The sequence below is a fragment of the Bos mutus genome, chromosome 15 (assembly GCF_027580195.1).
Source record: "Bos mutus isolate GX-2022 chromosome 15, NWIPB_WYAK_1.1, whole genome shotgun sequence".
Taxonomy (NCBI): Eukaryota; Metazoa; Chordata; class Mammalia; order Artiodactyla; family Bovidae; genus Bos; species Bos mutus.
In genome coordinates, this window is record NC_091631.1 from 26,891,590 (window position 1) to 26,913,629 (window position 22,040).

At 39.2% G+C, this 22,040-nt stretch overlaps 1 protein-coding gene across 4 annotated transcripts in view; it reads right to left on the bottom strand.

The window, feature by feature from the left end:
* Positions 1-22,040, bottom strand: part of UVRAG (UV radiation resistance associated) — a 332,821-nt gene that overhangs the window by 184,009 nt on the left and 126,772 nt on the right. For all 4 annotated transcript variants that reach the window (XM_070383686.1, XM_005902497.2, XM_070383687.1 and 1 more), the window contains one exon: positions 2,694-2,799. In XM_070383686.1, coding sequence (XP_070239787.1) covers positions 2,694-2,799 — 106 coding nt within the window. The remainder of the gene's footprint in view (positions 1-2,693; positions 2,800-22,040) is intronic.

Below are 22,040 nucleotides of genomic sequence, written 5' to 3' on the forward strand. Positions count from 1 at the left end.
ATCAGTCTGAAGAATTTTCACAACTAAAGAGTCTAACAAAGCATAACTACTAAAAGCAATATGGTTTTCTGGATGGGATTCTGGAACAGAAAAGGTATATTAAGGTAAAAATTAAGGAAATCTGGAAGGAAAAGCAATTTGACAAAACCCAAAACATTTAAGCAAAAGAAAACAAAATGATAACAGCAGAAATTTCTTAAAAAACATAATTACATGCCACCAAAATTATGTTGGACATTGATGACAAGATGCCAAAGTTCAGGAAGTATGAACCTAATTTCTTCTAACAGTTAATTACATCTGATCTTAGAAGGTAATCTAATTTCTTTCTACATCAAATATGCCTTCTGACTGTATTTATACTTAGACTAAAATTAATCCTTATACATTGAAAATGATTGGGTTGAAGAATAAGGACCTTGGGCCAATTTGAAAAGGGAATGAAGGAAAAAAGGTAATAGTAACAGCTTCTAATTTATTACACATAAATCTCACAGTAGGTAACAAACAAATATTACTTCTTGAAAAAAAGGCAAGAAAACCAAAATTTCTGACTCTGTCTCATGATCATAGGAAAGTTGCTTACTTTCTTTAGGTCTCATTTTTCTGTTCCTTAAAAAGATATTATACTAGATTTATTCTTAAATTCAAAAAATATTTACTGAGCAGACCTACTGTGTCCACCACTACACTGGAAAATACAGCCATGAAGAAGAAAAAAAAGACAAAACTCCCTCTCCTCATAGAGTTTAGAGAGACAAAATACATATGTAAAGTGTATAGCATGTTAAACGGTAATATTTTTACGGAGAAAATCAAAGAGGGAAGGGAACAGAATGTACCAGTCGGGTGTGGTTTTCAGTGAGGTTATAAAGGAACGAGATTTCTTGGTTCACTTTCAGTTCACAAATCCCATGATTTTGTTCTCTGTTGACTAGGCTGCATAAAAACACACAGTGAACCTCTGAACCTGAGCTCTTTAAACTCCTACATTCTATCATCTTGCTCTGCATGTCACCACTTATATTTTAGAAAAATAGGATTAAACATACATTTTTCCATACTAAGACAAAGCATATGCTGTCACTTAATGAAATAAGTAATTTCCCAGTCTTGCCTTGGGAGAGGAAAATAAGAAAAAACCTAGCAGTTTCTCATCAGACAAAGGCTCTAAAAATGTGGTATTTTTGTACACTATAGAAAGGATCAAAATTAGCTATTTTTTCCTCTTCCTCCAATATATTTGTGGCCTGGAGTTTGGCCCTTTTGGGGGCCTGAGTTACAGGAGGAGGTTTAACAGCTTCTCCAAAGTGGAAGATTTTCCACAGGCAAGAAAAGTCATATGAATAACAAGTATTATTACAATAGTTATTGCAGCTACCACATTTTGCATGCCAGCCATGTACAGGCACAGAACTAGCCATTTTTTATAGGTTTAGGTTTAGGTTGAGTTACATGACACTGCCATTTATAGGTCAAAATCATCAGTTTTATATAGATTAAATACTTTATCATCCATTAATTTTGAATTCCAAGAAAGAAAATCTATGTAGGTTAATTGCTTTTCTAGAGTTAATCCCCTGAATAATTATGTCAGGCAAATCTTACAGGTAATGGAACTTTTGTTTGGGGACATAAAGAGCTTTTGCCAAATTGGTAGTGCTGTGAATGACAGCTGGAATATACTGCCTATTCACATTACTGAGTTTGTGCAAACAAATACTTAAAAGGTTTTTCCTTCAGACTTAATTTGAGGATTTGAGTTTTATTTTAAGTACCATTACCCATAGCATGGGCTTCCCAGGTGGGGTCAGTGGTAAAGAACCTGCCTGCCAAAGCAGGAGACATAAGAGACGCAGGTTCAATCCAGGGGTCGGGAAGATCCCCTGGAGGAGGGCACAGCAACCCACGCCAGTATTCTGGCATGGATATTCCGTGGACAGAGGAACCTGACGGGCTACAGTCCATAGTGTTGCAAAGAGTGGGACACGACTTAAAGCTACTTATTAGAATGCACTCACACAATCACAGCACAATTTCTTCAAAAGCTATCATTAGCCCTGTGACTTCACTTCCAGCGAAGTAACTGGTTATACTCACTATTCTACTTAAAAAGAATCTTCATTCCACTAGGAAGAGTATAAAGCAACCCCAAAATTATTCTAGTATCTTAAATCTGTCTATTTGGGTTGGAATTTCTATTCTTTGAAATATCTCTTTAACAGAATCTTTCCCGAAAAAGAACACTGTCCATAAACACACTGTCCATAAACTAATTTACTAAATTCAATCCAAATAATTAAAAAAAATTTTAAAGCAGATTAGTCTATTTCTTTTTCTTCTGGCAGCTATTTTTCATTTATTATATAATTTGTGTCTGTACAGTTTGAGTTCATATTTATGAGACATTACTAAAATAGCTTTTGATTATCTTCTAAGTAACTGTATGTAATCTAAAGTTTCAATTAGCACAAAAAGGCACTTTGTATCTTACACCATTAGCAGATGTGAAAGTTGATTTCTAACATTTAAATACTAACAAAAGTCTCAGTGAAACATTAAGGGGGGAAAAAAAGAAAAAACTACCTGAAGGTTTTGGAGGAGTGGAGAAAGAGAGAAATTAATACAAGAAGAATATGATGATCACACTTAGAAATCAAGGAATTTAAAGATGTTAATATATAAAAACCTACCAGCCCATTGCTTGTAGATGTGAGTCTTAGTTTTTCTTCAATTTCCTTTCCAATTTTCTGAACAGTTACCTGAGTCTGTTTAATTGCACACTGGGCTCTATGAAGCCTAGAAATAAAAGTTGCAGAAAAATTTAAGTGAGTTAACTATAAACTCAACCCAGAGCCACAGGCACAAATGGAACAAAATGAGAACAAAGCTTCCAGGATAAACAGAATAATGAACTCAAACTGATCATTTCACAATTCTCTAGCATATTTACAACAGGGAAATAACAGGGGTTACAGTATGTTCTAAAAACACCCTTTCTATGCCCACCTGACTGCCTGTGACGTATTGAGAGCTAAAATGAAGAACTCACGAGAATCTGAGAGACCTCAGAAAATAATCTGATTGAATCCTATCACTTTAAAGATAGGAAACTTGAGGCCCAGAGATATAACTGCATTAGTAAAGGCACTAAAAAAATATCACTGCTATGAAGGCTATTACTTATGGGTATCCAGAAAGAAAAAAAAAAAAAATTAACGATAATTCCAAGAAGACTGAATTAAAGCAGCAGACCTTTTGAAACAAGGAGCACTGAAAAATTAAGAGCTATTTTTTTTGTTGTTTTAATTATGGGTTTGTGCTTTTCTTGGTATCTGTCTTCAAATATAGTTTATATATTTTGTGTACATGTACCTATTTAAAATGTTCAAATTTTCTTAATTCACAGATGATATGATTTTCATGTAGAAAATCATTAGGAATCCACAAAACAACTACAAGAACTAATAATGTCACAGACACAAGTTCAACAAAATTCAGTTATATTTCTGTATGTGGGTCAATAATTTCACAATTACAATCAAAATCACAACAGGTTTTGTTTGTCTGTGTTTCTTTTTGTAGAAATTAAGAAGCTGATACTACTAATTATACAGAAAAACAAAGAATCTAGAAGAGATAAACCAATCTTTAAATCTGCCAGATTTCAAGATTTCCTTTTATATAAAGCTACACAATTAAACAATATGGTACTAGTATAGGATCAAGGATGGGCTTCTCTGGTGGCTCAGACAGTAAAGAATCCGCCTGCAATGCAGGAGATCCCGGTTCAGTTGCTAGATTGGGAAGATCCCCTGGAGAAGGGAACAGTTACCCACTCCAGTATTCTTGGGCTTCCCTGGTGGCTCAGTTGGTAAAGAATCTGCCTGTAGTGCAGAAGGACTGTGTTCAATCCCTGGCTTGGAAAGATACCCTTCTCCAGGGTATCTTCCTACCCACTCCAGTATTCTGGCCTGGAGAATTCCACGGACAGAGGAGCCTGGCAGGCTACAGTCCATGGGGTCCCAAAGAATTGGACACGACTGAGCGATTTCACTATAAGGATCAAAAAATAGATCAATGGAACAGAATAAAGAGTATACAAACAGACCTATACATGTATGGTCAATTGGTTTTGGACAAAGGAACGTAGGGAGACTAATAGAAAAGGAAAACTTTGTAAACAAATGGTGCTGGAAACACTGGATAGGGAAAAAATGAATTTCATTCCCAACCTCACAGCAACACACACAAAAAATTAACTCAAGAATATCATAGTAAATATAAAAGCTAGAATCATAAAAACTGTAGAAGAAAACAAAGGAGAAACTCTTGCAACCTTGGGAAAGGCAAAGATTTCTTAGAGAAGACACAAAAGCACTAACCATAAAATTAAAAGTTCAGTTCAATTCAGTCACTCAGTCGTGTCCGACTCTTTGTGACCCCATGAATCGCAGCACGCCAGGCCTCCCTGTCCATCACCAACTCCTGGAGTTCACTGAGACTCACGTCCATCGAGTCAGTGATGCCATCCAGCCATCTCATCCTCTGTCGTCCCCTTCTCCTCCTGCCCCCAATCCCTCCCAGCATCAGAGTCTTTTCCAATGAGTCAACTCTTCGCATGAGGTGGCCAAAGTACTGGAGTTTCAGCTTTAGCATCATTCCTTCCAAAGAAATCCCAGGGTTGATCTCCTTCAGAATGGACTGGTTGGATCTCCTTGCAGTCCAAGGGACTCTCAGAAGTCTTCTCCAACACCACAGTTCAAAAGCATCAATTCTTTGGGGCTCAGCCCTCTTCACAGTTCAACTCTCACATCCATACATGACCACTGGAAAAACCATAGCCTTGACTAGACGGGCCTTTGTTGGCAAAGTAATGTCTCTGCCTTTCAATACGCTATCTAGGTTGGTCATAAATTTTCTTCCAAGGAGTAAGCATCTTTTAATTTCATGGCTGCAGTCACCATCTGCAGTGATTCTGGAGCCCCCAAAAATAAAGTCTGACACTGTTTCCACTGTTTCCTATGAAGTGATGGGACCAGATGACATGATCTTCGTTTTCTGAATGTTGAGTTTTAAGCCAACTTTTTCACTCTCCTCTTTATATACTCCAGGCATAGTACTTTGTCGAATTGATGTTTTGTAAGTATTTTCTCCTAGTCCACGGACTGCTTTTATTTTTTTTTAATGGCATCTTTAGATGAACAGAGTTTTTTTTTTTCCTTTGGCAATGCCTAATTTATTCATTTAATGAGTTAATGAATGAATAAATCAGGCATTGCCAAAAAAAAAAAATAAAACTCTGTTCATCTAAAGATGCCATTAAGAAATATAAAAGCAGTCCGTGGACTAGGAGAAAATACTTACAAAACATCAATTCGACAAAGTACTATGCCTGGAGTATATAAAGAACTCTTACATATTAGTAACAAAGAGACAACCTAATTAAAAATGGGCAAAAGAGTGGAACACTTCACAAAAGAAGATATAAAACAGCCCGTGCTCTGCGAGAAGAGAAGCCACCGCAATGAGGAGCCTGTACGTCACAACTAGAGAAAACTCACATGCACCAATGAAGACCCAGCACAACCAAAAATAAATTATGAAAACAGTAAGATATAAGACAATAAGCATAGGAAAATGTGCTCAAAATCTTAGTCATTATGGAAATTAAAATTAAAATTGTAATGCAATACCATTTCATACCTGACAGGATAACTGAAATTAAAATAACACCTAATGCTAGAAGGACGTGGGGCAAGTAGGACTTGCCTGCACTGGCGGTAAAACAGCGTCATCGCTTTGGAAAACTGTTTCTTATAAAGTTATACACACATCTAACCTGTGACCCAGTATTTCTACTCCTTACCATCTACTCAAGAAATATAAAAAGATATTCACAAGAAGATATTTATAAGAACGTTCACAGAAAACAACCCAAATGTCCATCAAACAAGAGAATTAATAAGCCAACGGTGGTATACTCATTTAATGAAATTCTACTCAGCGTTAAAAAGGAACACAACACTGATATACACAACGATATGAATGACCCTCAAAACATTAGGTTGAGTGAAAAAACTCAGGAACAAAAAAGTACATACTATATGATTCCATTTAAACAAAGTTCAAGAACAGGTAAAACCAAACCATGATGACAGAAATTAAGAGTGGCTGCTTGCCTGTGTCAGGCAGGACTGACTGGGAGAGACCAAGGGAATAAAGCAACTATCTGAAGTGATGGAAATGTTTCATCTCTTGGTTGAGGTGAGAGGTGCACAGGTACACACAGTATTTAAACTTAAGATCTAAGTATTTCACTGTAAGGAAGTTTTACTTCAGTTTTTTAAATGAATAAAACCGGTGAACTCTCCTAACATGAAAGTTACCCTATATAGGACGATGTTAATTTTTGTGAGGGAGCTGGTAACATCAATACCTCTGCCAACATTATTATTATGACACCTTGCACTAAAAAGAGTCAAGACATTATTTGCACTTTCAGAAACCGCCTGATAGTTAGTGAGGACTTCTCAGGTGATCTAAAAAGGAGCAACTCTTCTGAGATTGCTCATGAGATCAGTTCTTTTGCAACTTCCTCGAGACCCCAAAGGAATCCAATAGAGGAGACTATTCTCCATCCCACTGACTCTTGCTCTGTGTGTGCAGGTGTACACTCTCTTAAGAGCAATACTCTCCTATAAAGGTGACTAAAGAAATATGAAACCAAGGAAAGGCCCTTTGTGATGTGGCCCCAGCCTCATTTTCTGCTGTTCTTCCCTTGCACCCACAACTCTAACAACAATGAATGCCTAGCAACTCTCCAAACACATCATGCCACTTCTTCCTTCTGTACCTTTGAGTGAGCTGTTCTGCCTACAAGTTTCCCTCACTCTTAACAGACAAGTACACCCCTAAATCCACTAAGTGGCAGCTCAAGTATACATTCTCCTCCAAAGGCCTTCCACAACTATCCCAGGCAGGCAGAGGTACTTCTTCCTATGGGGATCCACGACATCATACAGACACTAACACTAACGAAGATGATAGAACCACATTTTATGGCAGCTGTCTATTGCCTTTTCTATTTCTTTACTAGATCCTTCTGAGAAAAAGAAACAAACACGTTTTTTCATTTACATTCCCAGTGCTTAGCACAGAATGTAGCACAAAACATTTTGCTGACTGAATGTCGACTAATGCCTGTATATAAAAGTACAGTCCCCAAATTTTGATTATTTTTATTGATATTGATATACTGATGCTGGGAAAGATTGAAGGCAGAGGAGAAGAGGGCAACAGAGGATGAGATGGTTAGATAGCACCACTGATTCAATGGACATGAATTTGAGCAAACTTCAGGAGACAGTGAAGGACAGGGAAGCCTGGCGTGCTGCAGTCCATGGGGTCGCAAAATGTTGGACAGGACTTAGTGACTGAACAACAGTGGATATCAGTGAAAGAGTTAAAAGATTAAAGTGACAGTTTTCTATAACTTCAAAATATATTCAAAATAAAAATCATATAAATTAAAGACCATTCATTCTGGCAAGAAACAAGCAATTTCTACTAAAAATGTTATCAGAATTCTAATTTGATAGGCATTATCAACCCAGAGTAGAAATCAACAAAATAACCTGTTACTTTAAAAGGAGGGAAAATGCTGCCTAAAACTCACTAGTACTATGCAAACAACCTTGTCAAATGGTAAAGACTTTAAAAATAAAAATGATTCATGACCATAATTAATGTATGACTTCAACTATTTGGCTCTCACTGCCCCAGACGCTTTCTGATCTTACCTTAGGGGCTTAAAACACACAGACAGAGTCACATTTCCTCCAATCTTCAGTGTTATCCAAACAGACTTTCAGAGCCCCTGCTACATCAAGACGGAGCTAATAACATCCCCCCTTTCAAACTCAACAGAAGAATAAAAGTTTGACATGTTTTAGGCTTTCAAACATAATATGGGACATCCTGATTCCCCTGGGGGTGAAGAGCTGAAGACCTGACAAGAAAAGAAACAACTGCTTTACCTCCAAACCAACTGCTTTAGCCAGTTTCAAAGGAATGTCTCTTGATTTTGTGAACTGTAAAATGGTACTATATAGAAATATAAACCATCCAGTCATCTGGGTGATTAGTCAATACCAACATGAAGACTATCAAGCAGAGATAAAACTCATCACCACCGGTGCAGGGAGGAGGGGATCAAGTAGCTGCTTGACAGGTATTCTGGCTAGAGCAAATAGATACATGTTATCTCAATATGTTTTGAGATATTAGCAAAATTGAAAGTGTGCTAAAAATAATGTTTTGCAGCTAGATTTTGCTGTGAAAGTAAAGATACACAGAATAAAAGGTATTATGTCAAATAAATACTGAGCTCATACCTAGCAGATATTAACAATAATCTCAGCAAAGGAGAAGTGGGAAACAGTTTTTGTTTACTGCATTCAATTTTAAGATGTTGAGTGACAAATTAGAGCAACTAGAAAGTCAGTGAAGTATAGCTCCCTATGGCTTGCAGGGAGAGATGAAAAGGTAAAGACTACATGGGAAAAACAGGATTCTATTCAGAGAAATAGATATTTTATCAATAATGATTTTGTATTCCATATGAAGGAGCTTAGATTTTTATTTGGAAGGTATTAAGAAACTATTAAAAAGTTGTAAGCCAAGAAAGACTTAATTACATTTGTACTTTAAGATCTTACCTTCTGTAACTAGGTTACTGGGATACAGAGAAACAGACTATAAACAGGAAGGCTAGCGTGAGGTTACTTTAACAGTCCTACCAAAAGTTCAGGCACTGTCCTAAACTAAAACAGGAACAGAAAGGATGTAGATGTGAAAAGTTAGAGAGAGATACAAAACACGATGCCTGCAAACAAATTACCAACATGGAGAATGAAAGAGAGAAACTATCACCACAGATCCTATGGACATTTAAAAGGAATTAAAGGAAATTATGGACAATATGCCAATAAATTTAACAATTTAGATGAAATAGTTGTTTAAAAACCAAAAGTTTCCAAACCAAACTAATGAAACAGAAAACCTGAATAGCTGCTATCAGTTTAAAAAGCTAAATTTATCATTAAAAACCATCTCACATAGAAAACTACATTCCGATGGCTTCACTGATGAAATACTAGCCTTAATAAAAATCTTTCAAAGAAGAAGGAATGCTTCTGGATTTGTTTTAACAGGCCAGGATAACCTTGATACCAAAACATTACAAGAAAATTACAGACAATACAAAAATCATTAATAAAATTAGCAAATCAAATCTAGAAGTATATGAAAAAGATAATACATCTTGATCAAGTGGATTTATCTGAGGAATACAAGGTTGACTTGGTTGACTTAACATGTGAAAATCAATTATGACAGAATGAAAGACAAAAAGAAACCAATCATTATCTCAAAAGATGCTGCCCAAAGAGCATCTGATAAAATTCAATACCTAATGATTTAAAACAAAAAAACTCAACAAACTAAGGAAAAAGGAGAGCTTCCTCAATCTGATAAAGGGTTAATACAAAAAGTCCGCAGGTAATACCTGATTGAGTTCAGAAACAAGAAAAGATGTCTATTTTCATACTCTATTCAACACTGTACTCAAGACTCAAGCTGTTGTAATAAGCCAATATTAAAAAGTCATAAACAAAGGAAAGGAAGAAGCAAAAATATCTACTCACAGATGCTATATGATTGTGTACATAGAAAAAAATTTTAATCTACAATCAAACTAATAATAAACTTAGCAAGACTAAGACTAATAGACTTCCCTGGTGGTCCAGTGGTTGAGAATCCAACTTGAATGCAGGGGATGCAGGTTTGATCCTTGGTTTGGGAACTAAGATCACACATACTATGGAGCAACTAAGCCTGTTCACTGCAACTGCTGAGCCCAGGGGCCACAAGTAGAGTGTCCACGGGCCACAACGAAAGACCCCACTTGGCGCAACAAACACCTCACAGGAAGCAATGAAGATCTCACGTGGGCAACAACAATGCAATAAAGCCAAATACATTTTTTTAAAAATAAGCAAGATTGCAAGATTCCAGGTTAATACACACAAATTTACTGGTTCAGTTCAGTCGCTCAGTTGTGTCCAACTCTATTTTTACATAATTTCAACAAATAACTAGGAACAAACCTAATAAAAGATGTGACAAATCTGTACACTGAAAACTGGAAAATACTGCTGACAGAAATTAAAAAACACCTAAACAAATACATCCAAGTACTGTTTCAAGGATTGGAGGTTAAGAAGTCAAGGCTCCTGCATTGGCAGGCAGGTTCTTTACCACTGTGCCACTTGGGAAGCGCAGAGAACAGTATGGAGATTTCTTAAAAAAAATAAAATTGTCATATGATCCACCAATCCCACTCCTGGGCATATAACCGAAGAAAACTCTAATTCAAAAAGATACATGCACCCCAGTGTTTTCAGCAGCACTATTTCACAGTCAAGACATGGAACAACCTAAATATCCATCAGCAGATGAATGGATTAAGAAGACGTAATACATACATACAGTGGAATATTACTCAGCCATTAAAAAGAATGAATGCCATTTGCAGAAAAATGGATGGACCTAGAGATTATCATACTAAGTGAACTCAGAAAGACAAAGATAAATATCATATGCTATCACTTACATGTGTAATCTAAAAAGAATGATACACATGAACGTATTTACGAAGCAGAAAGAGTCTCGCAGACACAGGAACCAATTTATGGGCTACCAAAGGGAAAATGGGATAGGAGGGACAAATTTGGAATTTGAGATTGACAGATACACACTCTATATATAAAATAAACAATAACAACCTATTCTATACACAGGGTAAATAACTCAAATGTCCATCAACAAGATAATGCATAAGCAAACTGGTTTTTCACAGAAAAACCACTCACAGAGATAAAAAGGGACAAACGATTGACCTAGTTGTCTGACGAGGTTGTCTAACGAGGCCTTAAATAGTTGAGGAAAGAAGAGAAGCTGAAGGCAAAGGAGAAAAGGAAACTTATGCTGATTTGAACGCAGAGTTCCAAAGAACAGCAAAGAGAGATAAGAAAGTCTTCCTCAGCGATCAGTGCAAAGAAATATAGGAAAACAATAGAATGGGAAAGACTAGAGATCTCTTCAAGAAAATCAGATACCAAGGGAACATTTCATGCAAAGATGAGCACAATAAAGGACAGAAATGGTATGGACCTAACAGAAGCAGAAGATATTAAGAAGAGATGGCAAGAATACACAGAACTATACAAAAAAGATCTTCATGACTCAAATAATCACGATGGTGTGATCACTCACCTAGAGCCAGACATCCTGGAACGTGACATCAAGTGGGCCTTAGGAAGCATCACTACGAACAAAGCTAGTGGAGGTGATGGAATTCCAGCTGAGCTATTTCAAATCCTAAAAGAGGATGCTGTGAAAGTGCTGCACTGAATATGCCAGCAAATATGAAAAAATCAGCAGTGGCCAAAGGACAAGAAAAGATTAGATTTCATTCCAATCCCAAAGAAAGGCAATGCCAAAGAAAGTTCAAACTACCGCACATTGCACTCATCTCACACACTAGTAATGCTCAAAATTCTGCAAGACAGGTTCAGCAATACATGAACCGTGAACTTCCAGATGTTCAAGCTGGATTTAGAAAAGGCAGAGGAACCAGAGATCAAATTGCCAACATCTACTGCATCACTGAAAAAGCAAGAGAGTTCCAGAAAAACATCTACTTCTGCTTTACTGACTAAGCCAAAGCCTTTGACTATGTGAATCACAACTGTGGAAAATTCTTAAAGAGAAGGGAATATCAGATCACCTTACCTGCTTCCTGAGAAATCTGTATTCAGGTCAAGAAGCAACAGTTAGAATTGGACATGGAACAATGGACTGGTTCCAAATCAGGAAAGGAGTATATCAAGGATATATACTGTCACTCTGCTTATTTAACTTATATGCAGAGTACATCATGTGAAATGCTGGACTGGATGAAGCACAAGCTGGAATCAAGATTGCCAGGAGAAAGATCAATAACCTCAGATATGCAGATGACACCACCCTTATGTCAGAAAGCAAAGAACTAAAGAGCCTCCTGATGAAAGTGAAAGAGGAGAGTTAAAAAGTTGGCTTTAAACTCAACATTCAGGAAACCGAGATCATGGCATCCAGTCCCATCACTTTATGGGAAATAGATGGGGAAACAATGGAAACAGTGAGAGACTTTATTTTGGGGGCTCCAAAATCACTGCAGACGCTTCAGCCATGAAGTTAAAAGATGCTTGCTCCTTGGAATAAAAGTTATGACCAACCTAGATAGAATATTCAAAAGCAGAGACATTACTTTACCAACAAAGGTCCATCTAGTCAAGGCTATGGTTTTTCCTGTAGTCATGTATGGATGTGAGAGTTGAACCATAAAGAAAGCTGAGTGCTGAAGATTATTGATGCTTTTGAACTGTGGTGTTGGAGAAGACTCTTGAGAGTCCCTTGGACTGCAAGGAAATCCAAACAGTCCATTCTAAAGGAAATCAGTCCTGAATATGCATTGGAAAGACTGATGTTGAAGCTGAAACTCCAATACTTTGGTCACCTGATGTGAAGAAGCAACTCACTGGAAAAGACCCTGATGCTGGGAAAGATTGAAGGCGGAAGGAGAAGGGGATGACAGAGGATGAGATGGCTGGATGGCATCACCGACTCAATGGACATGAGTGTGAGTGAACTATGGGAGTTGGTGATGGACAGGGAAGCCTGGCATGCTGAAGTCCACGGGGTCACAAAGAGTTGGACTGAGTGACTGAAATGAGAACTGATCTATACAACAATATGGATAAATGGCAAAAGTATGCTGAACAAAAGTATACCATATGGTTCCATTTATAAGAAGTTCAAGAACAGGAAAAGCTAATAAATGAGGAGGCAATAAGAACAGTGACTCAGCCAGGGTTTGGGGCAAAGGTATAAGAATGACTGGCAAAGTGATATGAGGGAACTTTCCTGGAGAATGAAAAATATTCTATATCTTCACTGAATGATGACAATGCGGGTGTGTATATTTATCAAACTCATCACACTGTACATTTACATTCTCTTTATTTTATATAAATTATACTGCAAAAGAAAAAGAAGAAAACGATCAATGATGTATGGCTTGCGGAACCAGGAAAAGGGTGGTAGTATTTATTGAAAGGGAGGATGGGGGATGAGCAATTTGAAAGTAAAGTTCTACTTTCAGTTTGAGGCGCCTGCGTAACATCTGAGAAGAGGTGTTGAATATGGGTTGAATGTAAGGATCTGGAGCTTAGGAGACAGATCTTGGCTGGAGATAAAAATATGGCAATCATTAACACACAGATGGTTATTAATGCTATGAAAGTAATGACATCATTCTGTAAGACTGTGAGAATGAGAGAGAACAGAGCCTAGAACAGAATTCCGAGGAACATCAATTTTTAAGGGATTAGAAATAAAGAAATAGAAGCTGCAAAAAATTCTGGCCCACAATTCCAGAGCAGAAGGACAGCTGGGAGAGTTGGTGTTACAGCAGTCAAAGTAACAGACTGTCTCCAGGAGGCAATAATCACTGTCATAAAGTCAAGTAACCTGAGACCTAGACAGTATCTACAGATTTAGCAACAAGAACTTGATTAAAGCCATTTCAAATCTGTTCACCTCGCTCTATGCCTACTGCCCTCATCATCTTCTACCTAATGAATAGATTCCTAAATGGTTCTAAAATTCAACTCTTGCTCTTCTCAATTCCAATCTCAACTTGGTACCAAAAGTAACCCTGCTCATCATTTGATCAGTACTAATTGTTGCTTAGGGGCTTCCCAGGTGGCACAGTGGTGAAGAAGCCACCTGTCAATGCAGGAGATACAAGAGACATGGCCCTGATCCCTGGGTCAGGAAGATCCCCTGGAATAGGAAATGGTAAATCACTCCAGTATTCCTGCCTAGAAAATTTCATGGGCAGAAGGAGCCTGGTGGGCTACAGTCCACGGGGATGCAAAGAGTGGACACAAATGAGCAACTGAACACACACACACACACACACACACACAAACTGTAGTTTATCTGCCCAGCCTGTAGAATGTCTGCCTCACAGAGCTATATCCACAGTCTGATATCGCCACATCACTATGCATCTTGTAACATGTTGACAATCTTTCTAGATCAGGAAACAGAATATAAAGACTAAAGACTGTCCCAACCAGCAAAACAGTCCAATACTCCAGGTTTCTCTTCTCACAGGCTAAGAGAGATAGTAACAAAGTTCTCTGTTTATTGCAATTACAGAAGCTCTAATGCTGCTGCTACTGCTGCTAAGTCACTTCAGTTGTGTCCGACTCTGTGCGACCCCATAGAGGGCAACCCACCCAGCTCCCCCGTCCCCAGGATTCTCCAGGCAAAAACACCAGAGTGGGTTGCCATTTCCTTTTCCAGTGCATGAAAGTGAAAAGTGAAAGTGAAGTCGCTCAGTTGTGTCCAACTCTTAGCGACCCCATGGACTACAGCCCACCAGGCTCCCCGTCCATGGGATTTTCCAGGCAAGAGTATTGGAGTGGGGTGCCATTGCCTTCTCCGACAGAAGCTCTAATACATGTCTGTAATTAAACTCCCTTGGAGACAACTATAGAAACATTACAATCTATAACAAAAACTTGCAGTTTAAAAGATTCAGTTCAGTTCAGTTCAGTCGCTCAGTCGTGTCCAACTCTTTGCGACCCCATGAATCGCAGCACGCCAGGCCTCCCTGTCCATCACCAACTCCTGGAGTTCACTCAGACTCACATCCATTGAGTCGGTGACGCCATCCAGCCATCTCATCTTCTGTCGTCCCCTTCTCCTCCTGCCCCCAATCCCTCCCAGCATCAGAGTCTAGTGCTGTATAATACAGCTAGGCTTAACCACTTTACCTTTCTTCATCTCTGATAGACATGAAATGTTTTACTCCAGGATCTAAATTATAGCTAGTTTTAACAGTTATGGCTTGATTGTCATATATATATAACATATAATATAATATATATATATAATAATATATATTATAGTTATATATATATATATAACTATATATAGTTCCTTTATGTATACATCTAAAGGTAATGAACATATATGAACTTCTAGTTATGTTTATATTACCTTCCATCAATGATAAAAGGATTTTTTTGAAGGATTTTGACTTAAAAGGCTATGACTATAATTTTTTCCAGAGTAAATTTTCAACATTTTTTTTTAGAATTCTAGTCAAATAAATCTGGATACAACTGTCATGAATCACCACAATGCTCCAAACTTCTAACCTAAAAAAAACCCACAAAATTAAACATAGTATTGTCTTAAGCTACCAAATTTATTGTAATTTATTACCCATCAATAGAAAATCGGTACTCTCTTCCAACCAAATCTTGTCTACCTAGCTTTCAAGGTCAGCTCAAATGTCATTTCTTCATTATTTCATTTACAGAGCACATTATCACATTAGTCAAGATAATACCTGTACTTTATACATCTTTAGCCTAATCCTTTGTCTGATAAGACTCAACCCATATTTTAATTTATTCATTCATCCTCTCTTCACACTGAGCACCTTCCATGTTGCTAACACTGAGTCTGGTGTTGAGATTTAAGTCACTGGAGTCTGTCAGTTCAGAAACAGACTATTTATTCACATATTCTGGAGAAGGCAATGGCACCCCACTCCAGTACTCCTTTGCCTGGAGAGTCCCATGGACGGAGGAGCCTGGCAGGCTTCAGTCCATGGGGTCGCTAAGAGTTGGACACGACTGAGCAACTTTGCTTTCACTTTTCACTTTTGTGCACTGGAGAAGGAAATAGCAACCCACTTCAGTGTTCTTGCCTGGAGAATCCCAGGGACGGGGGAGCCTGGTGGGCTGCCATCTGTGGGGTTGCACAGAGCTGGACACGACTGAAGTGACTTAGCAGCAGCAGCAATATTCACATGTTCAGTCAACAAACACTTAGGTGCCTAAATGTGAGCCCATGCCCTGTGTCAGGTAATGGAAGTACACAGATCAGAGATACACCTTATATTCATAATGCACAAACTCTGGAGAAATGGGTATGTAAAAAATTATAATAGTGTGGTACTATGGTAGAGATATGTACAGAGTGACAGCTGAGCAAAAAGGAGAGGCATCTGTTTTAGGGCTTGTGTCGAGTAGAAGTAAAGGTCTCAGTTCAGTCGCTCAGTCGTGTCTGACTCTTTGTGACCCCAAGAACCACAGCATGCCAGGCCTCCCTGTCCATCACCAACTCCCGGTCCACCCAAACCCATGCCCATTGAGTCGGTGATGCCATCCAACCATCTCATCCTCTGTCGTCCCCTTCTCCTCCTGCCCTCAATCTTTCCTAGCATCAGGGTCTTTTCAAATGAGTCAACTCTTCGCACCAGGTGGCCAAAGTATTGGAGTTTCAGCTTTAACATCAGTCCTTCCAATGAACACCCAGGACTGATCTCCTTTGGATGGACTGGTTGGATCTCCTTGCAGTCCAAGGGACTCTCAAGAGTCTTCTCCAACACCACAGTTCTTCTTTTAAGAAGAAGTAAAAACTACTCTGATACTAAAAATAGGAGTAGAATTAGCTAGGTGGAAAAAAAGAAAGATATTCCAGATAAAAAGAAAAGCAAATACAAAAACGGAAAAAAAGGCTGCATAACATTTTCAACAACTGCAGGTACCTTTAGCAAGGCTAGAGCACAGGGCTGTATGGGAGAGGATGGCAAGAGACGAGGGTTTAAAGGTAGACAGAGGTTAGATTATGAAGGCTTGGCAGATCAGGCTAAGGAGTTTTATTCCCAAGCCACGGGATAAAGTTTAAAGTGGGAGACCTGATCAAATAGATGTTTTAAACTTAAGACTACTTTGGGCTGGGAGGTCCCCGGTGGTCCAGTGGTTATGACTCTGTGCTCCCACTGCCCTGGGAAACTAAGATTCCACAAACCAAGCAGTGGGGGAGGGGGAGGAGGGGGAAACCACTTGGGCTGCAGTGTGAGAAGACCCGGGTACTGCCTAGTACAAAACGACGTGGAAATTCCTTTCTAGAAGAGGAAGAATTCAGGGAGAAGCCCAGAAATAGATACTATTTGATAAGGCTACCCCTCATCTCAGCTGCTGTCCTCCTTAATAACCCTGGGAGCATGGCTCTATCTACAATTCATATTATGCTGTGATCATCTGTTTACCGCCTTTCTCCAGCACTGGATTCCACACTCCTGGAAAACCTAGACCCACACCTTACTAGTGTCTGTGCTCTTGAGCTTCCCCGCCGTGCTGACACAGACCGCCACTGTGCAGCTTCTCCCCCATCCCTCAGGAGTAGGGAGGCGCCTATCTCACCCTTTCTCTTAAACTTTCAAAGCACAGCAAATGATATATAACAGATGGCTATTTGAAGATTTCTTCTGGTTCTGTTTTCCTCGGATTCTATGAAATATTCGTTGACTGATATTTACTCATGTTTTCTTATAAGTGTATCAATCATAGAGAAATTCCTGAAGACCTGCCTTGAGAACTTTTATTATTATTATTATTGCACTGTGCAGTTTGTGGGATCTTCGTCCCAGATCAGAGCTAGAACCCACGTCCCCTACAGTAGAATTGTGGAGTCTTAACTACTGGACCTTCAGAGAAATCCTGAAAACATTTATTTAAAGTTTACAAATCATGTAAGATTAGAGTACAAATTTCTGATTTCAAAAGCCCTCTAACAGAGTGATTTCTCTAAAGGAACATAGCAATTCAGATGTGTCTGCCTGAAACAAAGCAGAGAAGATCTAGCACTTCTCATTCTAGACACTATAATATGTGTCTAGTAAGAGAGCCTGACTTTTTCCAGCAATCACATTCCATTGATCATTAACACTGACTTGACTGCTGATTAAAGGTTCAATGTCTTTTTCACTCAGACTGTGTCCATATGTCAAGTCTTTCTCTTCTTGTACAATTTGTTTGGGAACTTAATTTATCGCAATTAAATTCCAACTTGAAATTAAAGCTGGGCTGAATATAATCTACCTTCCATTCCCCAGAGATCATTTTATATACTGATTCTGTTATACAAAATAATCACCATCTCTACAGGCGCCACATTATCACTGTATTAGCTAACTTTTTTCATTCTGCATAAGTTTCTATCAGATCAGATCAGATCAGATCAGTCGCTCAGTCATGTCCGACTCGTTGCGACCCCATGAATCGCAGCATGCCAGGCCTCCCTGTCCATCACCAACTCCCGGAGTTCACTGAGACTCACGTCCATCGAGTCAGTGATGCCATCCAGCCATCTCATCCTCCGTCATCCCCTTCTCCTCCTGCCCCCAATCCCTCCCAGCATCTTAGTTTAAATGCTCAGATCATGATGTCCTAAAGGGCAGAACTATGTCTCTGTTGTTTGCCATTATACCCCCAGCATATTGCAATTTCCAACCTGTTCAGTTCAGTTGCTCAGTCGAGTATGACTCTTTGCAGCCCCATGGACTGCAGCACGCCAGGCTTCCCTGTCTATCACCAACTCCTGGAGCTTGCTGAAACTCATGTCCATCAAAGGAGTCGGTGATGCCATCCAACCACCTTATACCCTTCTGTCATACCCTTCTCTTCTTGCCTCCAATCTTTCCCAGCATCAGATTCTTTTCCAATGAGTCAGTTCTTTGCATCAGGTGGCCAAAATACTGGAGCTTCAGCTTTAGCATCAGTCCTTCCAATGAACATACAGGACTGATTTCCTTTAGGATGGACTGGTTGGATCTCCATGCCATCCAAGGGACACTCAAGAGTCTTCTCCAATACCACAGCTCAAAAGCGTCAATTCTTCAGCACTCAGCTTTCTTTATAGTCCAATTCTCACATTCACACAGGACTACTGGAAAAGCCACAGCTTTGACTAGATGGGCCTTTGTCGGCAAAGTAATGTCCCTGCTTTTTAAAATGCTGACTAGGTTGGTCATAGCTTTCTTCCAAGGAGCAAGCATCTTTTAATTTCATGGCTGCAGTCACCACCTGCAGTGATTTTGGAGCCCCCAAAATAAAGTCTCACTCTTTGCATTGTTTCCCCATCTATTTGCCATGAAGTGATGTGAATGGATGCCATGATTTTCATTTTTTGAAAGCTGAGTTTTAAGCCAGCTTTTTCACTCTTATCAAGAGGCTCTTTAGTTCCTCTTTGCTTTCTGCCGTAAGGGTAGTATCATCTGCATATCTGATGTTACTGATATTTCTCCCTGCAATCCTAATTCCAGCTTGTGCTTCCTCCAGCCGGCATTTTGTGTGATATACTCTGCATATAAGTTAATAAGCAAGGTGACTACATACAGCCTTGATGTACTCCTTTCCCAATTTGGAGCCAGTCTGTTGTTCCAGGTCCGGTTCTAACTGTTGTTTCTTGACCTGCATACAGATTTCTCAGGAGGCAAATAAGGTAGTCTGGTATTCCCAACTCTTTAAGAATTTTCCACAGTTAGTTGTGGTCCACACAGTCAAAGGCTTTGGCATAGTTAATTAAGCAGAAGTAGATGTTTTTCTGGAATTCTCTTGTTTTTTTCTATGACTCAACGGATGTTGGCAATTTGATCTCTGGTTTCTCTGCCTTTTCTAAATCCAGCTTGAACATCTGGAAGTTCTCAGTTCACGTACTGTTGATGCCTAGCTTGCAGAATTTTGAGCATTACTTTGCTAGCATATGAGATGAGTGCAACTGTGCAGTAGTTTGAACACTCTTTGGCACTTCTTTTCTTTGGGACTGGAATGAAAACTGACCTTTTCCAGTCCTGTGGCCACTGCTGAGTTTTCCAAATTTGCTGCATATTGAGTGCAGCACTTTAACAGCATCATCTTTTAGGATTTGAAATAGTTCAGCTGGAATTCCATCACCTCTACTAGCTTTGTAGTGATGCTTCCTAAAGCCCACTTCACTTCACATTTCAGGATGTTTGGCTCTAGGTGAGTGATCACACCATCATGGTTATCTTTTCTGCATGGTTCTTCCGTGTATTCTTGGCACCTCTTCTTAGTATCATCTGTTTCTGTTAGGTCCATACCATTTCTGTCCTTTATTGAGCCCATCTTTGCATGAAATATTCCCTGCTACTGCTGCTGCTGTGACTTCAGTCGTGTCTGACTCTGTGCGACCCCATAGACGGCAGCCCACCAGGCTCCCCCGTCCCTGGGACTCTCCAGGCAAGAACACTGGAGTGGGTTGCCATTTCCTTCTCCAATGCATGAAAGTGAAAAGTGAAAGGGAAGTCACTCAGTCATGTCCGACTCTTCACAAACCCATGGACTGCAGCCTACCAGGCTCCTCAGTCCATGGGATTTTCCAGGCAAGAGTACTGGAGTGAGGTGCCATTGCCTTCTCCTAGGTATCTCTAATTTTCTTGAAGAGATCTCTAGTCTTTCCCATTCTATTGGTGGATCGTATGTTTTCCTCTATTTATTTGCATTGATCACTTAGAAAGGCTTTCTCATCTCTCATTGCTATTCTTTGGAACTCTGTATTCAGATGGATATACCTTTCCTTTTCTCCTGTGCCTTTCACTTCTTTTCTCAGCTCTTTGTAAGGACTCCTCAGACAACCACTTGACGTTTTTGCGTTTCTTTCTCTTGGGGATGGTTTTGATCACTGCCTCCTGTACAACGTCATGAACCTCCATCCATAGTTCTATTACAAAAGTCAGAGTTAAATTGAAGAAAGTAGGGAAAACCACTAGACCATTCAGGTATTATCTAAATCAAATCCCTTATGATTATACAGTGGAAGTGACAAATAGATTCAAGGGATTAGATCTGATAAACAGAGTGCCTGAAGAACTGTGGACAGAGGTTTGTTTCCAACCTGTAGTACTCAATAAATACACAGTGAGTAAATAGCTGAATGAATGAACATGTTGAACAAGACTAGATAAAAACAGAGGGCTTCCCTGATGACTCAGACTGTAAAAAATCCACCAGCAACATGGGAGAGCTGTGTTTGATCCCTGGTTGAGCAGATCCCCAAGAGGAAGGCATGGCAACCCACGCCAGTATTCTTGCCTGGAGAATCCCCACGGACAGAGGAGCTTGGCTAGAGTCTGTGGGGTGGCAAAGAGTCGGACACAACTGTGAGACTAAGCACAGTGCAGATTAAAACAGAGCCCTACACTATGCCATTAGAAATTTCCCTCTAGGTTGATAAGTCATTAAGCAGTTACAAATCTTCCTATCTTTACTATCATCTAGCTTATCCTTCTTATTTCTCCCTGAGCTTTTAATACATAGCTTGCCAAAGACACTACTAGAGTTATTATCTGGATCTACAAATCTACTTACCCTTTCAAACTGGACACATTAGTCTGAGTTAACTTTCTGGGGAAAGGCTCATTAAAGGGAAGGGATTTAAGCTTCAATCTGAAGGAAGGGTAGGTATGAATTTGACAACTGTATGTAAGAGAACAGTCATTTAGGATATTGGGAATAGCTTTTCAAAGTCATTAAGGGAGCAGAGAGCACTGCATGTGAAAAACAGGAATAGGTAGTGTGCTAAAGCAAAGGGCACATGAAGGCAACATTACTGAATCTGGGAAGGTTGATCAGAGCCAAATTGCTGTGGACTTCGAACACCTGAGAAATCTTCTGTATCTTCATAGCACCTACAGCAGTCTTGGACACATGGGAATCACTAAAATACTTGTTGATGGGTTTACTAAATATGATAGCTTCCCTAAAGACCAGAGGTCTATAAGCTTGCTTCTACATTCCTCCGTCTAGAAGGAATATATGCATATAGTTGAGAAGAATACACACAGTCTCCTTGTAATGGCATTAAATAAGACAGAACACTACTGCTACTTATGAAATCAACATACCCTCATGGAAAAGTAAATGGCAGCATCGTGGGTGGGAAAGTCCTATTGAAAGACAGTAGGTGGTGTGAAAGCATGTGATAATGACTGTGTCAGGTCTAACTAAGATGTGTCCTCAAAAACTAACAAGCAGCACTAATGAAGT